Below are 23,331 nucleotides of genomic sequence, written 5' to 3'. Positions count from 1 at the left end.
TATTTATTATTCAACTCGCTAGCGCTCGTTTTAACGCCTTTCTCCTCCTCGCGTTTTAATGCCTTTCATTATGTATCAGTCACATAAATATAATCACTAATTTATAACTTGGGATAGTTTATTGAATTAGGCGTTAGGGACTTTACGGAGGTACTTAAATGAACTACTTTAAACAGTTATTTGCTCACCCGCGACTTTACCATATATAATGCAACAGTGTGTTTATGCTTCGACCACCACACTGTAAGGATACTCATACATCACACAAACCCAACCGTTTCTGTGTGTATCATCCATCACCACACTGCGTCTACGCGTTTCGAACTCAATCGGAGTTCATCATCAGAGCTACAAAATCGTGCCCACCAAAAAATCTAGTCAGCAAAAAGCTAGTTTTTTTAAATAAAAACTATTGTTTTCTATTGAGAATTCTATTATTATTATGCATAATCTGCACCTAAGGTGTGTGTGTTTATCATCCGTCATTGTCATCCTTATGACAGATTATCTTCAAGTCACAGAGTAAAACAGCGGAGTCGGTTCATAATAAACGCTTTACTTATTGTGCTATAGACAAAGCGTCTACAACATAAGTTCCCAACGGGTGCAGTAGCGGTGTCTGACCGAAGTTTCGGTTTCGGTACGTTTCGGTTAAGAAATCATGTTTCGGCCGAAGGTTCGGTTTAAAGGTTGGTAGGTAAAGGCGACGGCTGTTTCTGACAAATAAACATTCTTAACCCCCGACGCAAAAAGAGGGGTGTTATAAGTTTGACCTCTATGTGTGTCTGTGTGTCTGTGTGCGTGTCTGTCTGTGGCCCCGTAGCTCTTAAACGGGTGGACCGATTCGAATGCGTTTTTTTTTATTTGAAAGCACGTTTTCTAGCGATGGTTTTTAGACATATTTCATCGAAATCGGTTTACAAGCTTTTATTTAACTTGTCCTGTTCGTTTGTTGTTGTTGGGTCAAATCTTACAAGTTCATTTTGATCCACTTGAAATTTGGTATACATCTGTAAGTTGGATGATAATGCTGGTTTGTCAACAAAAAACTTCAATTAAAAATGTAATTTTTAAGAGAAATTTATTTCATTACAGAACACTTCATTATGGGTGCCTTCGTTGTCAAAATTTTATTTGTTTTTCGATAATGAGATAATTTTATCAACACAATGGAGTCATCATTGAAAACTAAAACTCTTCCGTAAAAGCTTCCGTAAACATATTACTATTTATTCACTGAATAAATTCGTTTGTATGTAAAATGACTACCTTGATCTTTACATTGTCAAATTCAAATCAAAACGCTTTGCAGATCGAAAATGACTTTTTAACCACCGATGCAAAAAGAGGAGTGTTATAAGTTTGATACCAATGTCTGCCCGTCTGTCTGTGGCATCGAAACTCTCAAACGGATGGACCGATTTCGATGCAATATTTTAACGAGTTTCCTTGCAGTAGTCATTAGCTATATCTCATAGTAAGGTCTCATTAAAATTGGTTAAGTTTTTGGGGATATTGCAATTTGAACTTCACGGAAGTTCTTTTCGAAGTTGGTTAGGTTAGGTTATAAGGTATGTTTTTGTCAGATAGGTAAATGAATACTAAATAAATATTTTATTAAATTAAACATATAGTACTAGCTTTTTCCCGCGGCTTCGCCCGCGTGGAATTCGGTTATCGCGCGCTCTTGCCTCAGGAACTGTGCATTTTTCGGGATAAAAAGTAGCCTATGTCACTCTCTGGCCCATAAACTATCTCTATGCCAAAAATCACGTGGATCCCGTGAAGTGAAAAACGGACAAACATACAAACACACACACTTTCGCATTTATAATATTAGTATGGATATTTAACTAACATGTGGTACTATAAAATTGGATCGATTATCTGTCACACTTCTTGACAAACGGGCGTGCACGTACCAGATCCTGTCGCAAGCGTTTTATTATTTTAAAGTGAATTCGTTGCATCTTTATATTCTGTAGACAAGCCACTATGCATTGTTTACGTTGACGATTATCTATTAAAAATATTTTCACGTCGTTGGAGGTTTTTTTTTTAATTTAAGAAGGCAATGGGTGTGTCTTAACCAGCCACATATTTTTGACACCCGACGCAAAATGCGGGTATTATAAGTTTGACCGCTATGTGTGTCTGTATGTCTATGTGTCTGTGTGTGGCACCGTAGCTCGTAAACGTGTAAACCGATATGAATGCGTTTTTTTATTTGAAAGCGGGGTTTCTAGCGATGGTTCTTAGACATGTTTTATCAAAATCGGGTCAGCCGTTTTTGAGAGATTAAACTTTGAAGTGACAATGTCGGGGGTGTCCCAATTTTTTTTGGTTAGGTTATTAGGATTCCGTAGTCTTAAAAGGAACTTTTATAGTTTCATCAAGTCCGTCTGTTCGTCTAGTCAACTGAAATAAAAAAAAAAAACTTTTGTATATAGTCTTCTTGTGACTCAATTTCTATACTTTTTTTCGATTTTTTTTCTTGTATCGCATTAAAATTTTGTAGCTTTATTGTGGGATAAATGATCGTACAGGATTTTTACCATGTATGTGAACCACGCAGACAGTGTTAAACAAAAAATAATAAAAAAAAATGTGGTAGGTACCATCAGCCAAATATGTGGTCTACCACCCTAAAGTTGATAATCGTTTGCATGTCATAAAACAAGTTCGACTTTAGCGACATATTAATTTGATAAGAACTTTTTTAAAAATTGATAGACCATTTATTTTGCTGATGGTAACTTATAGTTATACACGACAAACAAAAATTTATTTAAAAAGTTAAAATTCAACAAACAGGAGACGAAAATTCGTAAGACGTGTATCGGCGACAAAGAATGAGAGCTGCTAATGCTAAAATTTTCGTCTCCTATTTGTTGAATTTTAAATTTTGAACTGTTCTTGTTAAGTGCCAACTTAGCTTGGTCGTGTTATACACGTAAAGTGAGGTGTTTTTTTTCGTCTCAACTGAAAACATAGTGTACGGTTTCGTTAGATATGTAGGTCTTCCAAAAATATTGTACAGTGTGACAAAGATCTTAATTGAACTTCATTCAGTTAAGAAGGAAGCTGCAACCTTACTTAACCAGCAAATCGCCCTTTAAAAGTCTAGATTTATCAAACATGTATCTACTTATAAATAATTCCACTGCTTGTCACTTTGACATTGACATTAAAAAAATAAACAATAACCTTTGAATATTCATTACCATTGACAACCGACGTCTTAAAATCATGGCCATTTCAAAATTAGAATTCGTCGACCTCTTTTGATTAGTCCAAAGTGGCCAGTGTTACCGGTGACACTTTGTATGGTTGAAATTAAAACTAAATTGCATTTTTTTTAATTGTTTTAACGGACTGTGGCGTAGTGTTACAAGTTAAACGAAAAAAATCTAATAAAATATTTCAAAAAAAATATTATAAGAACAGGAAACAGTGTTTTAAGAATTGTGTAGGAAGTGAAACGGAATAACTGAATTTGGACTTTCGAACATAAAATTGAAAAGTGACGCAAATTTTTTTTGCTTGTTATTTGAACACCTACCTATGGGCCAATAGCAGTGAATCCTTTTTATTGTTTTAACAAAACATTAAAACGAAACAAAGACAGCCTAACTCAGTAATACTGAAATAAAAGCTTTATAATTCAGATCCAGTGACTTTTCCAATAAATCGAAGTGTTTTAGTCACTCAACCCACGCCATAATTTCTCCACAAAACACTCCATAAACAATTTCTATTCGGATTCAAATTAATTGAGCTGTTGTATATCAGCTGTCTGGCAAATTGCCAAGAAGCCATGTTGGATTTAGTATGCACTCCGCTCTACCGCCAGGCGGCTGTCTACAGAACAGTGTCGCAGATTTCAAATTTCGAATTCTGGATCGGTGTTTTTTTAATTTTGATGGCCTGTGAACTGGACTTGATATACTTCCACATATTAAACAGCCTGAATGAGAGACTTTACTAGAAACAAAGTGGTCGAAGAGTAAATTAAATTCTGCGTAAAAAAATTCACGCAGTGGCACAATAAATTACGCCTTTTTGTGATAATAAAAAAAACTTAGGTCGAATATTTCACGCGTGTTCTGATAAATGTGGATTTAGTGTTAAATAAGTGCAAAACTAAGCTGGATGGCTTGACGCCATCGTTTTCGCGTTTAAAAACAAAACAAAGTGATGCCAAGTTTTGGCGCGTAAATACTTTTTTAATACCTACGTTGTCTGTATGTTCGGATACTTGTGTTAAAAATAAGTCGTTTACAAAGTTTTGATAAGAAAACAAATTCCTTTTAATGCGTGTAATCTACGAACTGTGAAGTTGAACTAATTAATTTTTAATGTGATTTTCTTGTGGTAGATGCGACGAATATTATAAGCGCAGCATATAAACTAACGTGTAAGTATATTTGGCTATTTTCCTTTGCCTACGTAGACGTACACTATTAAGTATATGGGCCAATCAACTTTTATTATTAGTATGCTTAGATGAAGCATGAAGGAATGAGGGCTATCGTTTTTTGTCTCACCAAATGGCGCACTGTTACGTGAGGTTTTTAAGTATGGCTTTCAAAGTCTGTTATTACGGGCGTGAAAACAAAGTTTAGATTAAAATCATATTTAATACACCTTAAAACCGTACCATAAAAATATCGAGCATGCCACAGTGTTGCATAGTCCCCGTTTTGTTCGGAAAAAAGGGAGGACTAAGGTTTCCCAAAGACAAAACTGTCTCAAAACACAGACATTCATTGCCCCGGAACGCATATTTGCCATAATTAATTTCAGATATTGCAAAATCTTCACAAAATTATTCTAATTATAAAAAAAACCCGCGTAGCTCACCCAAAAACTATGACATTTGACATTTCGGAGACCTCACGCTACACTAGCGCCTCTAGTGGCGAATTCATACGCGATAGCCCTCATTGAGTTAAAACTGTCACAACCCCCAACTTTAGACGATCGGATGGCCAAGTGGTTAGAGAGCCTGACTACGAAGCTTGAGGTCCCGAGTACGATTTCCAGCTCGGGTCTTGTATGTTTAATATGTATTTAAGTATGTATTTATCTATATAAGTATGTTTATCCGTTGCCTAGTATCCATAGTACAAGCTTTGCTTAGCTTGGGACTAGGTCAATTGGTGTCAAGTGTTCCATTATATTCTTTGCAGTATGAATCTTGTACACGCACAAAACATACAATCAAATCATTACCTTTAAAACATTCGCTTAAACTAAACATAACACCTAAGATATATTATATCAAGTAGAAATAATAAGCTTGCAAAAAATGGCACTGATTTTATCCATCAGCAAATATAATAGGTGTATTTATTATGATTATTCCTAATGTTTATTTGTAAAAGAACTATAATATACGATGATTGGTTTAACCTTCGTTTTGAATAACGTACAATGTCAACTTCTACAGATTTTTGTTTTTACCTATCCATGCTATAATTCGTTTATTTTGAACCCCCGACGCAAAAAGAGGGGTGTTATAAGTTTGACCGCTATGTGTGTCTGTATGTCTGTGTGTGTGTCTGTCTGTGGCACCGTAGCTCTTAAACGGGTGGACCGATTTGAATGCGGTTTTTTAGGGTTCCGGAGCCAAAATGGCAAAACGGAACCCTTATAGTTTCGTCATGTCTGTCTGTCTGTCCGTCCGCGGCTTTGCTCAGGGACTATCAATGCTAGAAAGCTGTAATTTTGCACGAATATATATGCAAACTATGCCGACAAAATGGTACAATAAAATATTCGAAAAAAAATTTTTTTAGAGTACTTCCCATAAACGAACTGGGGGTGTTTTTTTTTTCTCATCCAATCTTCGATTCGATTCAGTGATTTGTTTGCAAAATATTGAACTTTAAAGTGCAAATTTTCATTAAAATCTAGCGCCCCTCGCCCCTTTAAAATCTACACTTGTGGGTGGAAAAAATTGAAAAAATTCAGGATGGTAGTAAGTATATCAAACTTCCAAGGAAAACTATAACGGTTAAGTTTTCTTGGGAATTATTAGTAGTTTAAGAGTAAATAGAAGCCTAATGGAACATACCTACTTGGAATATTAAACCGTACTTACGTACTGTACAATAATGGCTACGGAGCCCTATCTTGGGCCAGTGTCCGATTCACATGCTTGACCAGTTTTTTTTTTTGAAAAGAAATTGTGAGCCAAACTAATTTTGGTAAACTTTTTTTTGTTCTTTTGTTCAAAATATCAAAAATATGACAATACGAATCCAGAGTCCAAAGTGTGTGGTTATTTTAAGGATTATTTTCTTTAGTTTGTCTTGATATGCCAGTAGCTGTTGAACAATTGGGAATATAGGCTGTGTCTCCACCAGAGATGTGCGAGAATGTGTTGCAAGGAATGTGTTTCAGGGTTCCGTAGCCAAATGGCAAAAATGGAACCCTTATGGATTCGTCATGTCTGTCCGTCCGTATGTCACAGCCACTTTTTTCCAAAACTAAGAACTATACTGTTGAAACTTGGTAAGTAGATGTATTCTGTGAACCGCATTAAGATTTTCACACAAAAATAAATAAAAAAAAAACTTTAAATTTTGGGGGTTCCCCATACTTAGAACTGAAACTCAAAATTTTTTTTTCATCAAACCCATACGTGTAGGGTATCTATGTATAGGTCTTCAAAAATGATATTGAGGTTTCTAATTTTTTTTTTTTAAACTGTTTGCGCGAGAGACACTTCCAAAGTGGTAAAATGTGTGCCCTGTTACTCCTAAAATAAGAGAATGATAAAACTAAGTTAAATATATGATGTACATTTACATTTTCACCGAAAATTGGTTTGAACTGAACAACGAGATCTAGTAAGTAGTTTTTTTAATACGTCATAAATCGTAAAGTAAAGGACACTTTTATATTATGTTACTTGCTGCTACGGAACCCTTCATGGGCGAGTCCGACTCGCACTTGGCCGCTTTTTTAACACCCGACCCGACGCAAAGAGAGGGTGTTATATTGACATTGTAAATGTAGAAAATTTGACATTGTAAAAATCTATATTTTATGCTCGATTTGATTAGCGATTTTTATTTAGGTACTTACATTAAAATTATAAAAAAATTACTGTTTTTTAATTAGATAAACAGTCTTTTGGAATTAAATCAAGTATTGTTAATAATAAAATACACAAAAATACTTCGATCTATTCAATAAATAAATTAAAGAAAAGAAAGAAAGAAAGAAAATACATTTATTCACAACACAAGACAACAATATGGTTATGGCAAAAACTTCAGTTGCTGATAACTTTACTGCCTTTTCGGCGAAATATGTTTCGCCAAATTTCACTTAGCAACCAATCTTTTGCCAAAGTTTCATTTGGCAAACAATTTTGGTATTTTACTCCGCATTTTTCTTATTTCGCAAAATTTTATTTCATCACACTTTTATGTGGCAAATAATTATGTAGCAAATGATTGGCTTAGGCGAATAAAAAATTGTCAAATAACATTTGGCCAATTTTTATTTATTGCAAAGTTTTACTTCAAAATTTGTGCGAGCGAGCGAGACGGCTCGGAGCAGAAGCGACTTGGATAGTTTAGGTTCATGTTGGATGTTAGGTTTTTTTTTATAGCAGCCAGGATAACTGCCACTAGGAAAGTAGGTTGTATGCCATTCAATATGTTGCTAAGTTAAGGTATGCCAATCAATACATTTGAGCAAAACATAAATGACATCTTAAAAAATCCCAGGTAATAATTTGCATAATAATAATTTATCAAATGATTAGTTGGTAAATGATATCAGTGCGAAATGTTGAGTTGGGAAATAACATTTCGCCTAAATAAAAATATGGGAAAAATAGTTTGGGAGTTAATAATTTGCTAAATAATTTTCGCCGAACCATTAGTAGGTAAACCGTTAAAAACACCCCAGCGCTGAGTTTCTGAAATTAGATTTATTATACAATACAATACAATCTAAGTTTTTATTGATACTAAAAGGTACTGTGGCCGGGTATTAAGGCGATTTCTTTGCACTTTTCATGAATTATTGAAATGCAATATAGTCGTCAGTTTAGCAAGTTTTAGTCGTGTGACACAAGACTAAGAATCTAGGGTGAACTGACGGTTAAATGTGATGCCATCTCTATTTGTTTTGTTCGAATAGACGGAGACGGCATCACATTTAACCGTCAGTTAACACTAATCAATGGATGGTGAAACAGCCCCTTAATGGTTAAACGACCAGACTAATTCCGAGGCGTTTAAAAAAGAGACGAGTTTTTCTAAGAAGGAGTCTTTCATCAATAATATCCATCGTTTATTTTTTTGGATTTTTGTGGTAAGACCTTTGGCTTTCTGTAATAGTTTTTTGGACTATTGCCAAGATTATACCCACTCGTAGGTTATTGGGTTCCCGAAGGTCAAAACATTTGTCATTTTGGCTAAATAGTTAGTGTTGTATGAAACTATTTTTAACCCCTGACGCAAAAAAGGGGTGTTATAAGTTTGACCGCTATGTGTGTCTGTCTGTCTGTGGCACCGTAGCTCTTAAACGGGTTGACCAATTTGAATGCAGTTTTTTATTTGAAAGCAGGTTTGCTAGCGATGGTTCTTAGACATGTTACATCAAAATCGGTTCAGCCGTTTTTAAGAGTGACAAAGTCGGGGGTTTTCCAACTTTTTGTTGGTCAGGTTATCATGAACCAATAGAAACACTTCATTTATCTATCCTCGCACAGCACTGGTGGAAACAGCTGAGCGGTGCGAAGCGAGGTAAATAAAGCGTTCCTATTGGTTCACGAAAAACACATTCTCGCACATCTCCAGTGGAAATGCAGCCTAAAATAATCTGACGACGCGACGCGACGCGAGAGCGGCAACCGGTGGATGCAAGTGGCGAGTTGTCGTCCATTGTGGCGTTCTAAGGGCGAGGCCTTCGTTCAGCAGTGGACGTGTTCCGGCTGATGATGATGATGACAATAACCCTTACAATATTATAAAGTAGCTGTTGCCCGGGAACTATGAAATTTTCCGAGATAACTGACCTAACCAACAGAAAGTTGGAAAACCCCCGACTTTCTCACTTCAAAGTTCAATATCTCAAAAACTGCCTATCGGATTAGAAAACGTGCTTTCAAATAAAAAAAACCGTATTCAAATCGGTCTACCCGCTTAAGAGCTACGGTGCCACACACTGACAGCCAGACACACATAGCGGTCTAACTTATAACACCCCTCTTTTTGCGTCGAGGGTTAATAAATATAAAGAATTTCATCCTCAAATACATATTACTAAGACTACCAGTACGGTCGTTCACTTGTTATATCATACTAGCCAAGGTAAACTACGTAGTTAATATTCCGGTCAAATCTATTAATTTATGCTGGTTATGTGGAAAGGCGTGACAGGTAAGGTCTTGCCCTTACAACATTATGCATTAGTTTCTACTGGGTTACAAACACACACACACACACTTAAAATATATACCTTCTTTCACAAACTTTCGCACGTACAGGCACCTCAATATCTGCCAGAGCAGAGCATGCAAAAATAACTAACAAGTCCTACCGGCCTTAGAAATAGAGTCCTATCAGATCATAAAATCATAAATATCATGGGACACCTGACACCAATTGACCTAGCCCCAAACTAAGCAAAGCTTGTACTATGGATACTAGGCAACGGATAAACATATAGATGAAAACATACTTAAATACATATTAAACACCAAGACCCGAGAACAAACATTCGTATTATTCATACAAATATCAGCCCCGGCCGGGAATCGAACCCGAGACTTCAAGCTTCGTAGTCAGTTTTTCTAACCACTTGGCCATCCGGTCGTCAAATATTTATTCACCCCCACTTTACGTCTGTAACTTTTTTTAGATTTTTTTATTGTACCATTTTGTTGGCATAGTTTACATATATATCGGTGCAAAATTACAGCTTTCTAGCATTGATAGTCCCTGAGCAAAGCCGCGGACGGACAGACAGACAGACAGACATGGCGAAACTATAAGGGTTCCGTTTTTGCCATTTTGGCTCCGGAACCCTAAAAATGGTGCTATTGATTATACAGCGTGTATTTTTGATACTACCTCAAACTGTAACTAGACGACGATTTAAGTGCTGTGAACCGATATCAAAGCAAACTTTTAATTTAGAATTATCTACCAGAGCGTAATTAATTTTGAAATATTTTCGAGCAGCAATGTAATGCGTACAACAATTTGATACGAGAGAGAAGCGTTCTGTGACAGCTGTCACGTCAACAAGTGCGACGTTTTGAACAAAAACAAAGTAGTATCACGATACATTGCGTGCTAATTAATTTTATAAGGCAAATAGTAAGTCATTTTTTTTTACTGAAACATAATTAAATGTGATAATTAGAGCCTATACTAACTACCCTTAGGGCCTGTTTCACCACTTGTCAACTAACTTTAAGTGTCAGATAAAAGTAGTGCCGTCTTTGTTTATTCGGATAAAACAAACAGGGACGGTATCACTGATATCCGTCACTTAAAGTTAGTCGACAAGTGGTGAAACAGGCCCTTAAAGTTTGAGGTACTTAGTATCAAAAATACACGCTTTCTAAGGAAATAAACACTGTAGTATTTCTATTCCTCCAAGTCCTAACGCCCAAGTCAAATTTTTGATATATGAACATCAAACTTTATGTAATTTATGATAGAGTTTGATGTTCAAATTACAGTAAGTCCTTTATAAAAGACTCTGGGCATTAGGAGGATAATAACTATGATAAATCACTTTGTTCCCTGTATATAACAATCGTACATAAGTGTGTGCATAAGTACGTGGTTGGATAGGCCTTATAAATAGGCTCAGAGTTGCTCAGCGAGCTATGGAGCTATGCTAGGGGTTTCTCTATGGGATCGAATCAGAGGGTCTACTCTGAAATTCGAAAATCGAAGTTCGTATCATACCGTCCGTGTCACTCTCGTATTAAATAGCATAAGCGTCAGGAACAGAACTACACGAACTTCGATTTTCGAATTTCGTAGTAGCCCCGCAGAAATGAGGAGATACGTAGAACGATCACCGACACAGCTAAGCGAAGCGAATGCTCGTTGAAGTGGCAATGGGCAGGCCATATAGTACGGAGAAAAGATGGCCGTTGGGGTCGAAAGGTTCTTGATCTTGAGTGGAGACCGCGGCAAGCGCAGCGTAGAACGAAATGGACGGATGACTTGGTTAAAGTCGCGGGTTCACGGTGGATGCAAGCCGCTTCCAACCGAGGCAAGTGGAGGTCCATGGGGGAGGTCTATGTCCAACAGTGGACGTCCTACGGCTACGGCTGATATGATGATGATGAACAGTTGATTTAATTTGGGGGCACGGAAAACTTAAACTTTTAAAAAACCCCCGACATTGTTATTTCAAAGTTTAATCTGAAAATGACTGAACCGTTTATAATGAAACATAGCTAAGAACCACAACAAACGGTAACAAAATCGATTCATGCGTTTGAAAGGAAAGAAAGAAAGAAATAAAGATTTATTTGGTTCCATCAGTACCAACAGCATCAAATTCATAAGATGTCATCATCATCATCCCAGCCTATATACGTCTCACTGCTGGGCACAGGCCTCCGCTCAGAACAAGAGGGCTTGGGCTGTAGTTCCCACGCGGGCCCAGTGCGGATTGGGAACTTCACACGCACCATTGCATTGCTTCGCAGGTTTGTGCAGGTTTCCTCACGATGTTTTCCTTCACCGCAAAGCTCATAAGATGTGATTAGGGAAAAATCTCATTTAAATTATAACATAATCATAATCATTTATTCTTTCTTTCAAATCTCTTCAGCGTTTAAGTGTGAAGAGGTAACAGACAGACGATAGATATACAGACAAATAGACAAGTTACTTTCAATTAACTAAAAGAATTTCTTTGCTCACCCGCGACCCTATGATACTTACTTACTTTAGAGTTACTTTCGTATTAAAAATATTAGTACAAAATGAATGTGGGTAAGGATTTATTTAATCATTATTATTATTATTCCCCTTAATGGCGGCCTAAGGTTTGGGCCAATGTCAGTTACGGTAACAGGATTGCGGTTCATTCTGGAGAACGCCAACAGTTTGACAGAAACATGAAAATAATTATCATAATATCACGTCGCTCTAATCTCATTCGACATATGGTTTACATAAACATGTCAAATTATCATTACTGACAACCCAGTGGCCCATGATAATGTCAACACGTTAAAATATGTATTAGCGTTAACAACTGGTTTAATAATTATTTAAATTTACATCAACTTCCACCAAGTGGTTAAAATCAACGCAGAAATTCGTAAATATTCACTTGAAACGTATGAAAGTCAAGTCTCTAATAATGAGTATACGAGTACAGTGTGTTGCCGGCAGCCAGGTTTTTTTTTTAACGTATTTCTGTAATTTAAACACGAAATTAATGTAATCAATAAACTAAAATTCAGACTTTGTTACTTTCTAACAAAATTATAATTGCCAGCAAAGTAAATTGACAAGTAAACGCCAAATTATCTGTCGGCTGTCATTTACACGTACTTTTCAATTTACTTTGCTGTACATTGCTGCCAATAATTTTGTTAGAAACATAATTTTAGTTTATTAATTAATTTAATCGTTTAATTATTTTTAGTCGTGTTTAATTTACAGAAATACGTTACTTTAACCTCCCTTAAAAAAAGTTTGGCTGCCGGTAGCACACTGTAGACATAATGAATAATCCTTTCGAATCTTATTTCCTCGAAAACGTTCGTATTTGTCAAATTACTTCGGTCAGCCTCAGTACTCATCAAGAGAGCGTAGGATAGCGAGAGATTAGTAATCTATATAGAGTGGTTAACACCAAAGTTAAGATTTTTATAAAAAAAATGTTTTTGTCTACATTCTTTATAATAATTTGATCATGGGGGTTATAATAGATCGAAAAACAAAAAAAAAATTTAGATTCCCATACAAAATGTATTGGTTAGCTGACCGATTTACTATGGAAAGGCGAAAAAAAAATCGTTTTTCGACCTATGTTCCTCTGAGAAAGTGGTTCAGTTTAGACAATCCTCCCACCTGTTTAAGTAAAGGATCATCGTTAGGTTCCACCCTGTATAAAGAAAAAGATAGAAGAAGAAAATACATTGAGAAAAAATTTTGATTTCGGAGAAAATTAAGAGTTGGGAAAATGAAACAGTTGGCAACGTTTGGGAAACAATAATCCTACGAAAAGGCAGAACCCAGCTTTTTATTTATATGTTTATTTATTTGTTGTTTTTGTTTTTTATTATCTTTGTGTGTCTATCTGTGTATTTGTATTTCGTGTCCCATCTTTTTTAGTTAACTTTTTCTTTCTCCACAGACACCATGAACACGAGAGAGAGGCCGTTATTCGGCTCTCACTCTGACACATCGGCGATCAAAATAAAACATATGGTAATATGTTGTGTCGCGATTTTATATAATATCTACACCGTGTCATACAAGAAGCTCCGAATATTTTGTAGACGGTTGGGTTTTGACTGAATACTCCTGTAAGTGTTTTTACCCGACAGAAGGAGGGTTATGTTTTTCTTGCGTAGTATGTCTATTTCATTGTTTTTTTCTGTAGCCTATATGGCTGGTCAACATATGAGGTATCATTAGATTCGTCATAATAGTCAGAGTGACATAGGGTACACTCCGTGAGCTCTTAAAAACCTTCGGATTTTAGAAGCATGCTTCGGGTATTTATTATGACACGCGATCGTGATAAGTGCGGTTCTGTTCTGTTATCAACTTGCAAAACTTTTCAGTTACCGTAAAAAGTTATGTAAAGGATAACCATCAGTACAAAATAAACCTTACTGTAATAATATTACGCTTCTTTATCTTTTTCTAATTTTAATACAATATGACTTTTAGTCATGATAAAAAAAAAACAAAATTAGCATTTTCGAATTCTTCCATTGTTAATTTAAATAGAGAACACCCCGCCTTAACGCACTACTTTTATTTGGAAGTATACAGGATGGCCCATTTATATCGGTCAGTATGGGAAAGTCTGAAACTATACGACATACGAAATAGGAACCATGACATCGATTTTAATAACAAGAAAAACTGCATTCATGCATTTAAAAAAAACCTGCACTCAGCTCGGGTATCGAACCCGGTTGTTTTGAAAAAAAAAAAAAAAACTTACACTATTTCTATTTAGATATCGATTGTGTACTTCTTAAGAAGTGAATGTGTCCATGAAACATTATGTCTAAAATAAATAAAATGCATTGTTTTCACATACTTTAATTTATTTTAGTAGGTGTTCGAAGTGTCCACCGTTACAATATTCAACAAATTCTGTCATGTAAAATTGTCTCTATGGTTGTTTGTACACCAACTAAAATAAATTAAAGTATGTGAAAACAATGCATTTTATTCATTTTAGACATAATGTTTCATGGACACATTTACTTCTTAAGACGTACACAGTTGATATCTAAATAGAAATAGTGTAAGTTTTTTTTTCTTCAAAACAACCGGGTTCGATTCCCGAGCTGAGTACAGGTTTTTTTAAATGCATGAATGCAGTTTTTCTTGTTATTAAAATCGATGTCATGGTTCCTAAGAAGAAATTTTTGTATGTCGTATAGTTTCAGACTTTCCCATACTGACCGTTATAAATGGGCCACCCTGTATAGAGCTGTTGTTAGTATCTACTTCTCTTGGGTATGTCAAATGATTTTTTTTTGGTCTGCTTTCGTTTAATATTTTTTAACGTACTTAGGAATCCCCGTTGCTTCTATAACTCGGTCTTGAACCTTATTAAAATATTTACGATCTGTTGATCTTTTCTTGAAAATTTCAGCTTCTTTACAAAATATTTAGATTTATTATAAAACCCCGTTATTGGCTATTTACTGAAATATCCTGTTTAAGTTAACTTATTATTATTCCCTCAATGGCGGCCTTAAGGCTTCTAAGTTAACTTCCCATGGAAATCAATTTCCGAACGTGATGGATTGCTACTAAGTCAAAAAGACAATTGTCATTTTCTGCTAACGAATCCTTCCGATTTCCCCCGAAACCCGAAGGTTTTTCTAATAGCTCACGGATTGTACCTATATGATCTAGGTAGGTGCCAAGTTCTGCGTAGAAAATTATGGATTCCTAAATTAATTTGTGTAACAAGTTCTTGTTTACGGACAATTATTTACACAATGCATTTATTTTGCTCAAGATTTATTTATTCAAGTTTAAGATTTGACTTGGCAACACAATATCGCGGTCAATAATAATTTTATGAGTTAAATTCCAGTTTTGGTCCGCGTACCTTGATTTTGTCGAAGCTCGATATTTCGGAAAAGTTGTATGCGCCATGGCCACGAGACGACTGGAAAAAAAATATGGAGCTAAAAATAAGAAAAAATATCGAAATACCTATCTAGCCTCGTTAAAATCAAGGTAGGTACACGGAAAAAAACCATGTACTTATTAAATTCATAAAATTGACTTGGCTAGTTTTTAGCAATGAACCAAATTTTAGAAAAGTTACATAGTCAAATATAGTATAGTCTTATGATTGGTTTTTTGGAGTCTTTTTGTATTTTTTATTTCAACTCCAAATTTGTTACTTTTACTGGTATCCCTTGAAATCATATCGAAAATTTCTTCGATATAGTATATTCTGTACCCTTAGTGTAAGTTTTCGGTTACAAAATACGTCTCGATCGCGTTCGCGTTAAAATCTTAATTTATAAGTTGTTAAGTGCCCCATGATATTTATTTATTTAATAAAAAAACATTTACAAGGTGATCAGTCAAAATTCAAATATTCGGAAATTATTCAACAAGGTGTTGCAGTACAAGTTTATTTACAGTGAAAACAAAAAACATGACCATTAAAGAGAACTAAGAGAATTTAGCAATTAAAGAATTCCAACTAGACCTGCCTGATTGATATCTAATAGTAAATTTGTCTCGTAATTAAATATTTTGTTTTGAATAATGACTTTCTGCCAAGTTTCTTGCGGCGCATTCTTCTTGGCAATAATGGTCTTTCCAAAAGCGCTGGTAATTTAAAAAAGTGTCATATAAAAGAGCCCTTTCAGAATAAACGTATGGATTTCGATTTTTTTTTTGATACAATAATATAGAAGTGGCGAGTTGTCGCCCATAGTGTTCTGTACCCTTAGTGTAAGTTTTCGGTTACAAAATACGTCTCGATCGCGTTCGCGTTAAAATCTCAATTTGTATGGACACACGAACATCGCAAACGTTCCGCTAGAGGCGCTGTTCGTGTTACCATAAAAATTGAGATTTTAACGCGAACGCGATCGAGACGTATTTTGTAAACAAAAATTGCACTAAGGGAGAATGAGAGGGGAATGAGAGGTATTTGTTTAACAGTGGACCTCTTCTGTCTGATGATTATGACACATATTAATATCCATTTATGAAAAAATTCTGTAGAGAACTTACTGAATGGAAACCTGCTTTAAGTTCTCGTGAATGTTTTCGGAAACTTCCATAAACTATTGTACATTTTTGAGAATATTCTGTAACTTGTAGTATCATCATCATCCCAGCCTATATGCGTCCCACTGCTGGGCACAGGCCTCCTCTCAGAACAAGAGGGCTTGGGCCGTAGTTCCCACGCGGGCCTCACGATGTTTTCCTTCACCGCAAAGCTCGTGGTAAATTTCAAATGTAATTCCGCACATGAATTTGGAAAAACTCAGAGGTGCGAGCCGGGGTTTGAACCCACGACCCTCTGCTTGAGAGGCGATCGGTCAAACCACTAGGCCACCACGGCTATCTAAAATCATTGTTATTTATCCAACTATCCTACTTCCTACTACTATTTATGAATGTGAAAGTTTGTGAAGATGTTTGGAGGTTTGAATTTTTGGATATTTGGATGTATGTTACTCAATCACGTCTAAACCGCTGAACCGATTTAGTTGAAATTCGGTGTACAGATAGTTTGAGTCCCGGGGAAGGACATAAGATAGTTTTTATCCCGGAAAATTGAATAGTTCTCGCGGGATACTACTACGCGAACGTAGTCGCAGGCAACAGCTAGTCAGTGAATATATCTCTTATTCATCTTTAGTGGTTATTTAAATATGTCTTCAGTTGTACTTTGTTTTGCGCTTTGTCGTAACATGCTACCATATTGATTCTGTAGGTTTAACTTTTTAATTAACACTTATTAACGACTGGCGTGGTTTGTGCTTAAATAACGTGTGTTTTTGATATTAACATAGTTAAATAACATACAAGTTAACTGTGAGATCCGTTATGGGAAAAAAGTAAGACGTAAGAGCGTTTATACCTGCTGAGCTGGCAACGTTGCATTTTTGTTAGTTTTTGTCGATTATTCCATAAAAATTGAATGAAAATTAATCATGTTGTCTGATAGAACACTTCTTAATATATGTGTTAATGTGTCTACTCCAATAATTATTCGTTATGGACTTTTATTTTCTTTATATTTCGGTCATAAATATTAATTCGTTTTTAAGGAATTTAAAAGTGGTGGAGTTAAAATGTCACCACGGGAGAAGATACCATTGTTGATGATATTCATGATGGACAGTCTTCCTTGTTGATGTATTTTAAATTGTATTTTTTCTGCTTGAACTTATTATTTAGACTAGTCCATTAGCATTATTATTAGACATAGTCCAAAGCTTTTTATTAACTTGCAATGTATGTTCAATGTATGTGCGGGTCAAATCTTGCAAGTTAAATTTGACCCACTTCTAGTAGTCGGATTGTCTTGAAATTTGGCATACTTATGTAAATTGCGCGACAGTACAATAATCTGGTAGTGACATTCTGGTAGTCCGGCCAGGATCGTCTCCGCAGGACGGAACTCTTCAACGGTTAGTGGCATCGACTTGAAATTTGGTATGCAAATGTAGTTTGGGTGACAATGCAAGTACAGTCAACAAAAAGTACAGTCAGCAAGAAAAGCTTGTGTTCAAAATGATTTTTTTACCAAAAATTTATTTCATTTGTACTCAATGACAGCCTAAGTGGTTTGACCTATGGCCTCTCAAGCAGAGGATCGTGGGTTCAAAAACCGGGCTCGCATCTCGTGTTTCGTAGTATTTAGAAATTAATGCGCTGGAAACAAGGAAAACATCGTGAGGGAACCTGCACAAACATGCGAAGCAATTCAATGGTGTGCGTGAAGTTCCCAATCCGCACTGGGCCTGCGTGGGAACTATGATCCAAGCCCTCTCAATTTGAGAGGAGGCCTGTGTCCAGCTGTGGGATGTATACAGGCTGGATGATGCTGATGACTGAATGGCAGTAAATCAAAATATCCAACGTCTTAGTGCTAATAATTTGGGAAAAAAGCAAGTCAAGTTAAAATAACAAGTCAGTCATTCACTTAGTAGGTACAAATTTACAATTACAAAAGAGAAAAACCTGTTGTTATTGTCATTTAAATACAAATTGGTCATAAAAACTTACTCCACCTATGTCATAAAAGTCGGAATGACGAAAAAACTAGCAAAAGACGTACGCATATTAAATCACTGCGTATCTTAGATATTTATTTATTGGTCAACAAAAAATTACAGCATTACAATTAACACCAGTGCGTTGTAAAATTAAAATTATACAAAACAAACAGACATATAAAAACACAAAAATCGCGGACGTGCTCGAACACCTTCTCCGGTGTCGTCTTCTAGAGATATGACACGCCTTAACAAATATACGCCATTCTACTGAACCAAGAGCCCTTGGCAGCCAGACCTTGGTTATAGTATAAAGACTGAAATATATTTTTTTAGGAAAATGATTAAATGGATTCGCCATTATAAGATCCTGCGTGTTTTGGTCATATCCCTTAGATAATTTATCCAAATCCTATATTAGCCATTTCCCTGCGACATATGTATTTTTTTCTACATTTCTAGGGTTCCGTACCTCAAAAGGAAATAAAACCGGCCAAGAGCGTGTCGGACACGCCCAAGATAGGGTTCCGTAGCCATTACGAAAAAAAACAAGTAATATTAAGTGCGTTAACAGAATTAAAACACTTACTACAGTCTTAAACTCACTTTCGCGGGGACACACAACATTGTATATATTGTATTTAATGTTTTCATGTGTTTTTCTGTATTTTTTTTTTTTATTTGTGTTAATTTTGCTGTATATGTGTGTCTTCTGTGTAAGTGAATAAATGTCTTCTTTCTTTCTTTCTTTCTTTCTTTCTTAAAATCTGTTACGAGGAAAAGAGCGTATCTTCACGGTATTTGCGTCCTTTTGTTGAGAAGCGCAGTTTTTCGGCAATAACTCAAAAACGTCAAGTATATCCGATCATGTTGAAACCAATTTTCGTTGAAATTATTTATTAAGTGTTTACCTTTCCATATTTTTTGGACAAACGGTTTACAAGATAGAGATGGGCACAATTTTTGCTACTTTGGGAGCGATTATTTCCGGAAATCTTCAATGAATCAAAGAAGTTTTTGAGAAACCTTACTATCTTTTCAAAAGAGCTGTGGAACTATGTTTCACACGTTGATGCGAGTTAAAAAATATATTTTTGTATATAAATATTTAATTTTGTAATTTAACTAAAAAACTAAATAGCGGCTTTGACAAGACATCTGTACTCCAAATTTCATTGATATACATCTTGTAGTTTTCGAGTAAAATGCCTGTGACCTACGGACGGACAAACAGACAGACAGACGGACTTGACGAAACTATAAGGGTTCCGTTTTGCCATTTTGGCTCCGGAATCCTAAAAACGGAACCCTTATAGGATCACTTTGTTGTCCGTCCGTCCGTCTGTCAAGCCAACGCAATCAAAAGATCGCACAGCCGTTCGTAAGGGAATCAAAACCTACAGGATGCTTCCCGTGAACTCAGAATCTTGAAATTTGGTACAAAGCAACGTCTTATAGCACAGATAAAGGAAAATATGTGAAAAGCATTAGTTACATCATATAATAAAAATATTTGTACGGAACCCTCGGTGCGCGAGTCCGACTCGCACTTGGCCGGTTCTTTTTTGTTATTCTTTATAATCCGTGTGCATATAAAAATAAAACGTATCATCAATCTTATGACCTATCTCCACCATCTGAATAATTCTGCTTCAATTCTTGCAGGTGGTAGGACCTTGTGCAAGGTCCGCCCGGATTGCTACCACCATCTTGCTCGCTAATCCTGCCATGAAGCAGCAGTGCTTGCACTGTTGTGTTTCGGCGTGGAGAGTAAGACAGCCGGTGAAATTACTGGCACTTGAGGTATCCCATCTTAGGCCTTTAGGTTGGCAACGCATCTGCAATCCCCCTGGTGTTGCGAGTGTCTATGGGTAGTGGTGATCTCTTACCATCAGGAGACCCACTTGCTCGTTTTCCATCCAGTCGAATAAAAAAAAAATTGTTCATTACAAATTATTCAATATAGAGGTAGTAATATCTGCCTTCAATTGAATTCACTGGCTCATAAATCTCATGACATAACGATATACATGTGTGTGTACTGTGTATGTAATGATAAGGACACACAACCGGTTGTTTATCAGCGTATTCATTACGTGTAGACATCACTTAACGAGGCATTAGGGCTGCAACGCTGCCGTATCACCAATTTTAGAAATCGGGTAGATTCCTGAGTAAAAAATAGTAGATTGTAGAACGAGAGCATAAAACAAGCCATTTTACCCAATACGTTCATACTTACAGCCACCCGAGCTGGTACGGCGAGGGTAGAGATATAGACACGTCGAGCGGAAAGTGGGTTTAATGCTCGAGTTTTACACTGCTTTTCATTTCGATTGAGAGAAAATTTAAAAGCATCAGTGGAAACAATGTTTACTTGCTAGGTAGGTACCATTTATTTCTCATGGATTGCTACATAATTATAAATTTTTTGTCTTATTGATTTATTTTAATCAAATCATTGATTGCATGATTTTTAGTTTTACATAAAATAAAAATGATTTAAAAAATACATAGATACTTTTTTGGTCTTATATATTTTTCACTTCTCATACTTGTAAAGTTTGTGTTTATGCTGGTTCTAGGCAAAATAAAATGACTTTTTATTATGCTCTAGTGCATAAAGTAAAATCTTCGTCTAAGACCAAGGTGACCTTGGTGTCAAGAGCCACAAACAAAAAAGTTTCTACATATTTTTTAATCATTTTTAATTTATATAAAAATATATATCAATTACAATCAATCAAAATAAATCAATAAAGCGAAAAAAAAATTATATAGAAATGCATGAAAACTAAAAGGTACATAGTAAGTGAAAAATTGTTTCCACTGTTGCTATTTCATTTCCTCGCAATCGCAGTGAAAAGTAGAGTGTAAAACTTGAGCATTAAACCCATTTTCCCCTCGACGTGTCTGTCCACCCTCACCGTACCGGCTCGGGTGGCTATATGAACGTCTTGGGTAAAATGGCTCGTTTTATGCTCTTGTTGTACAATCTACTATTTTCACTTGTAGGTGTAGGTTTTTTAACGCTGTATTTTGTCAACCCTAGTCCATATTGAAATGTTAATCGCAGTGTGTTATTTCTAAACACGTGGCATACTGTCACAACACGCATTGCCGTTTGAAGGTCTGTCTGTTCATACGTAACTATTAAACGGAACTTTAGAATTGTGCACAATTCCATCACTTGCAAACACGGTAAGTAAAAAAAAAAACAAATTTTAAAAAACATACTTTTTTGATATTTCTGTGAAAATGGTGGACTAAAACTACTATAACCCATATTTAGAATGGGCTAATTATTAGCTTTCCTTTGATACCCATATTCTTACAATGCAAAATATATTTTCTAATTCCTTCGCCATATATTTTTTCGCGGACGCCTATGTTACTCCTACAGTTATGACACATCTATATACCACATATGTTAAAATCCGTCCAGCCGTTTAGGCTGCAGCGACGACCAAATAAATGGACAAATACATACCCACATACATACATACATACATACACTCGAAAAACATAACCCTTTGGGCAGTCGGGTAAAAATGATGATAATGATGATGATGATTAGATTAAATGGCATATATGAACTTGTGCTCATTTGCGAATCTGGGGCTGATCTGGGGCAAGGACAATCAATCCTTATAAAGAACTTGTTTGTTTTCTTGTCGTCTTGTTTGCATGTTTTACTTCTATAAATAACCTCATGGTTTTAAATGATTCACTGTTCATTTTTACCCGACTCCCGAAGGAGGGTTATGTTTTACGAGCATATGTATGTATGCATGTATGTATGTGGGTATGTATGTCCATTACTTTGGTCCTCGCTGCAGCTTAAACGGCTGGACGGATTTTAACATACGAGGTATCATTGGATTTGTCATAACTGTCGGAGTGACATAGGGTGTATAATATTTCAATATGGCGTCTGCGAAAAAAAATATGCCGGAGAAATAAAAAAAATATTTTGTATTGTAACAGTATGGGTATCAAATGAAAGCTAATAATTAGCCCGTTCTAAATATATATGGGTTATAATACTTTTAATCTACCGTTTTCACATAAATATCAAAATAGTGTGAAATAAAACATTAAATTAAAAAAATCAAAAAACCCGACTGCCTTAAAAACTAAAAGAAAGAAAATAAGTCTAGTGGTCTAGAACTCTGTCAAGAAGCTCATTTAAGGTTCAACAGTCGGGACCCATTCAAATCGTAACCAGCTCAAAAAATCATGCTAATGGGTCCCGACTGTTGAACCTTAAATGAGCTTCTTGACAGAGTTCTAGACGACTAGACTTATTTTCTTCCTTCTCGTTTTTAAGGCAGTCTCAGGGTCAGGGTTTTATGTTTTTTTTAATTTACTACAGTTATTTTCTTCCTTTTAGTTTTTAAGGCAGTCGGGTTTTTTAATTTTTTTAATTTAATGTTTTTTTTTTACGCAAGTGCTCAAAAGGATTATGTTTTTCGAGCGTATGTATGTATGTCCATTACCTTGGTCCTCGCTGCAGTCTAAACATATGAGGTATCATTGGATTCGTCATAATTGTCGGAGTGACATAGGGTACATAATATTGCACTATGGCATAAGCAAATAAAAATTTTGGAGAGGGAAAAAATTGCATTGTTATTGTTACAATATGTAGGTACCATCAGCCAAATAATTAGTCTATCAATTTTTAAACAAATCCCTATTAAATGAATATGTCACCAAAGTCGAACTTTCAATTTGACAGACACGTCTATTGGCATTATTGTTTTATGACATGCAAACGATTATCAACTTTAAGGTCGACCATATGTTTGGTTGATGGTACATATACCAAATGAAACCTCATTATCATTACACTTTTAAGTTACTAT

General features: G+C 35.6%; 1 protein-coding gene across 4 annotated transcripts in view; it reads left to right on the top strand.

The window, feature by feature from the left end:
- The window catches only part of plx (PTB_TBC1D1_like and TBC domain-containing protein plx), a 79,417-nt gene that overhangs the window by 21,562 nt on the left and 34,524 nt on the right, over positions 1–23,331 (top strand). The window contains exon 1 of one of the 4 annotated variants that reach the window (XM_074109294.1): positions 4,115–4,417. The exons of 2 other annotated variants lie outside the window; for them this stretch is intronic. Coding sequence is in view for 1 of the 2 variants with exons in the window: in XM_074109293.1 (XP_073965394.1) it covers positions 13,374–13,442 (69 nt within the window). In the remaining variant the exon portion in view is untranslated. Of the gene's footprint in view, positions 1–4,114; positions 4,418–13,368; positions 13,443–23,331 lie in introns of those variants that run through there. One more of the 4 variants, XM_074109293.1, reaches the window with a different exon arrangement.

This window comes from Choristoneura fumiferana, chromosome 28 (assembly GCF_025370935.1).
Source record: "Choristoneura fumiferana chromosome 28, NRCan_CFum_1, whole genome shotgun sequence".
Classification (NCBI taxonomy): domain Eukaryota; kingdom Metazoa; phylum Arthropoda; class Insecta; order Lepidoptera; family Tortricidae; genus Choristoneura; species Choristoneura fumiferana.
This window is presented reverse-complemented; position numbering and strand designations above follow the sequence as displayed.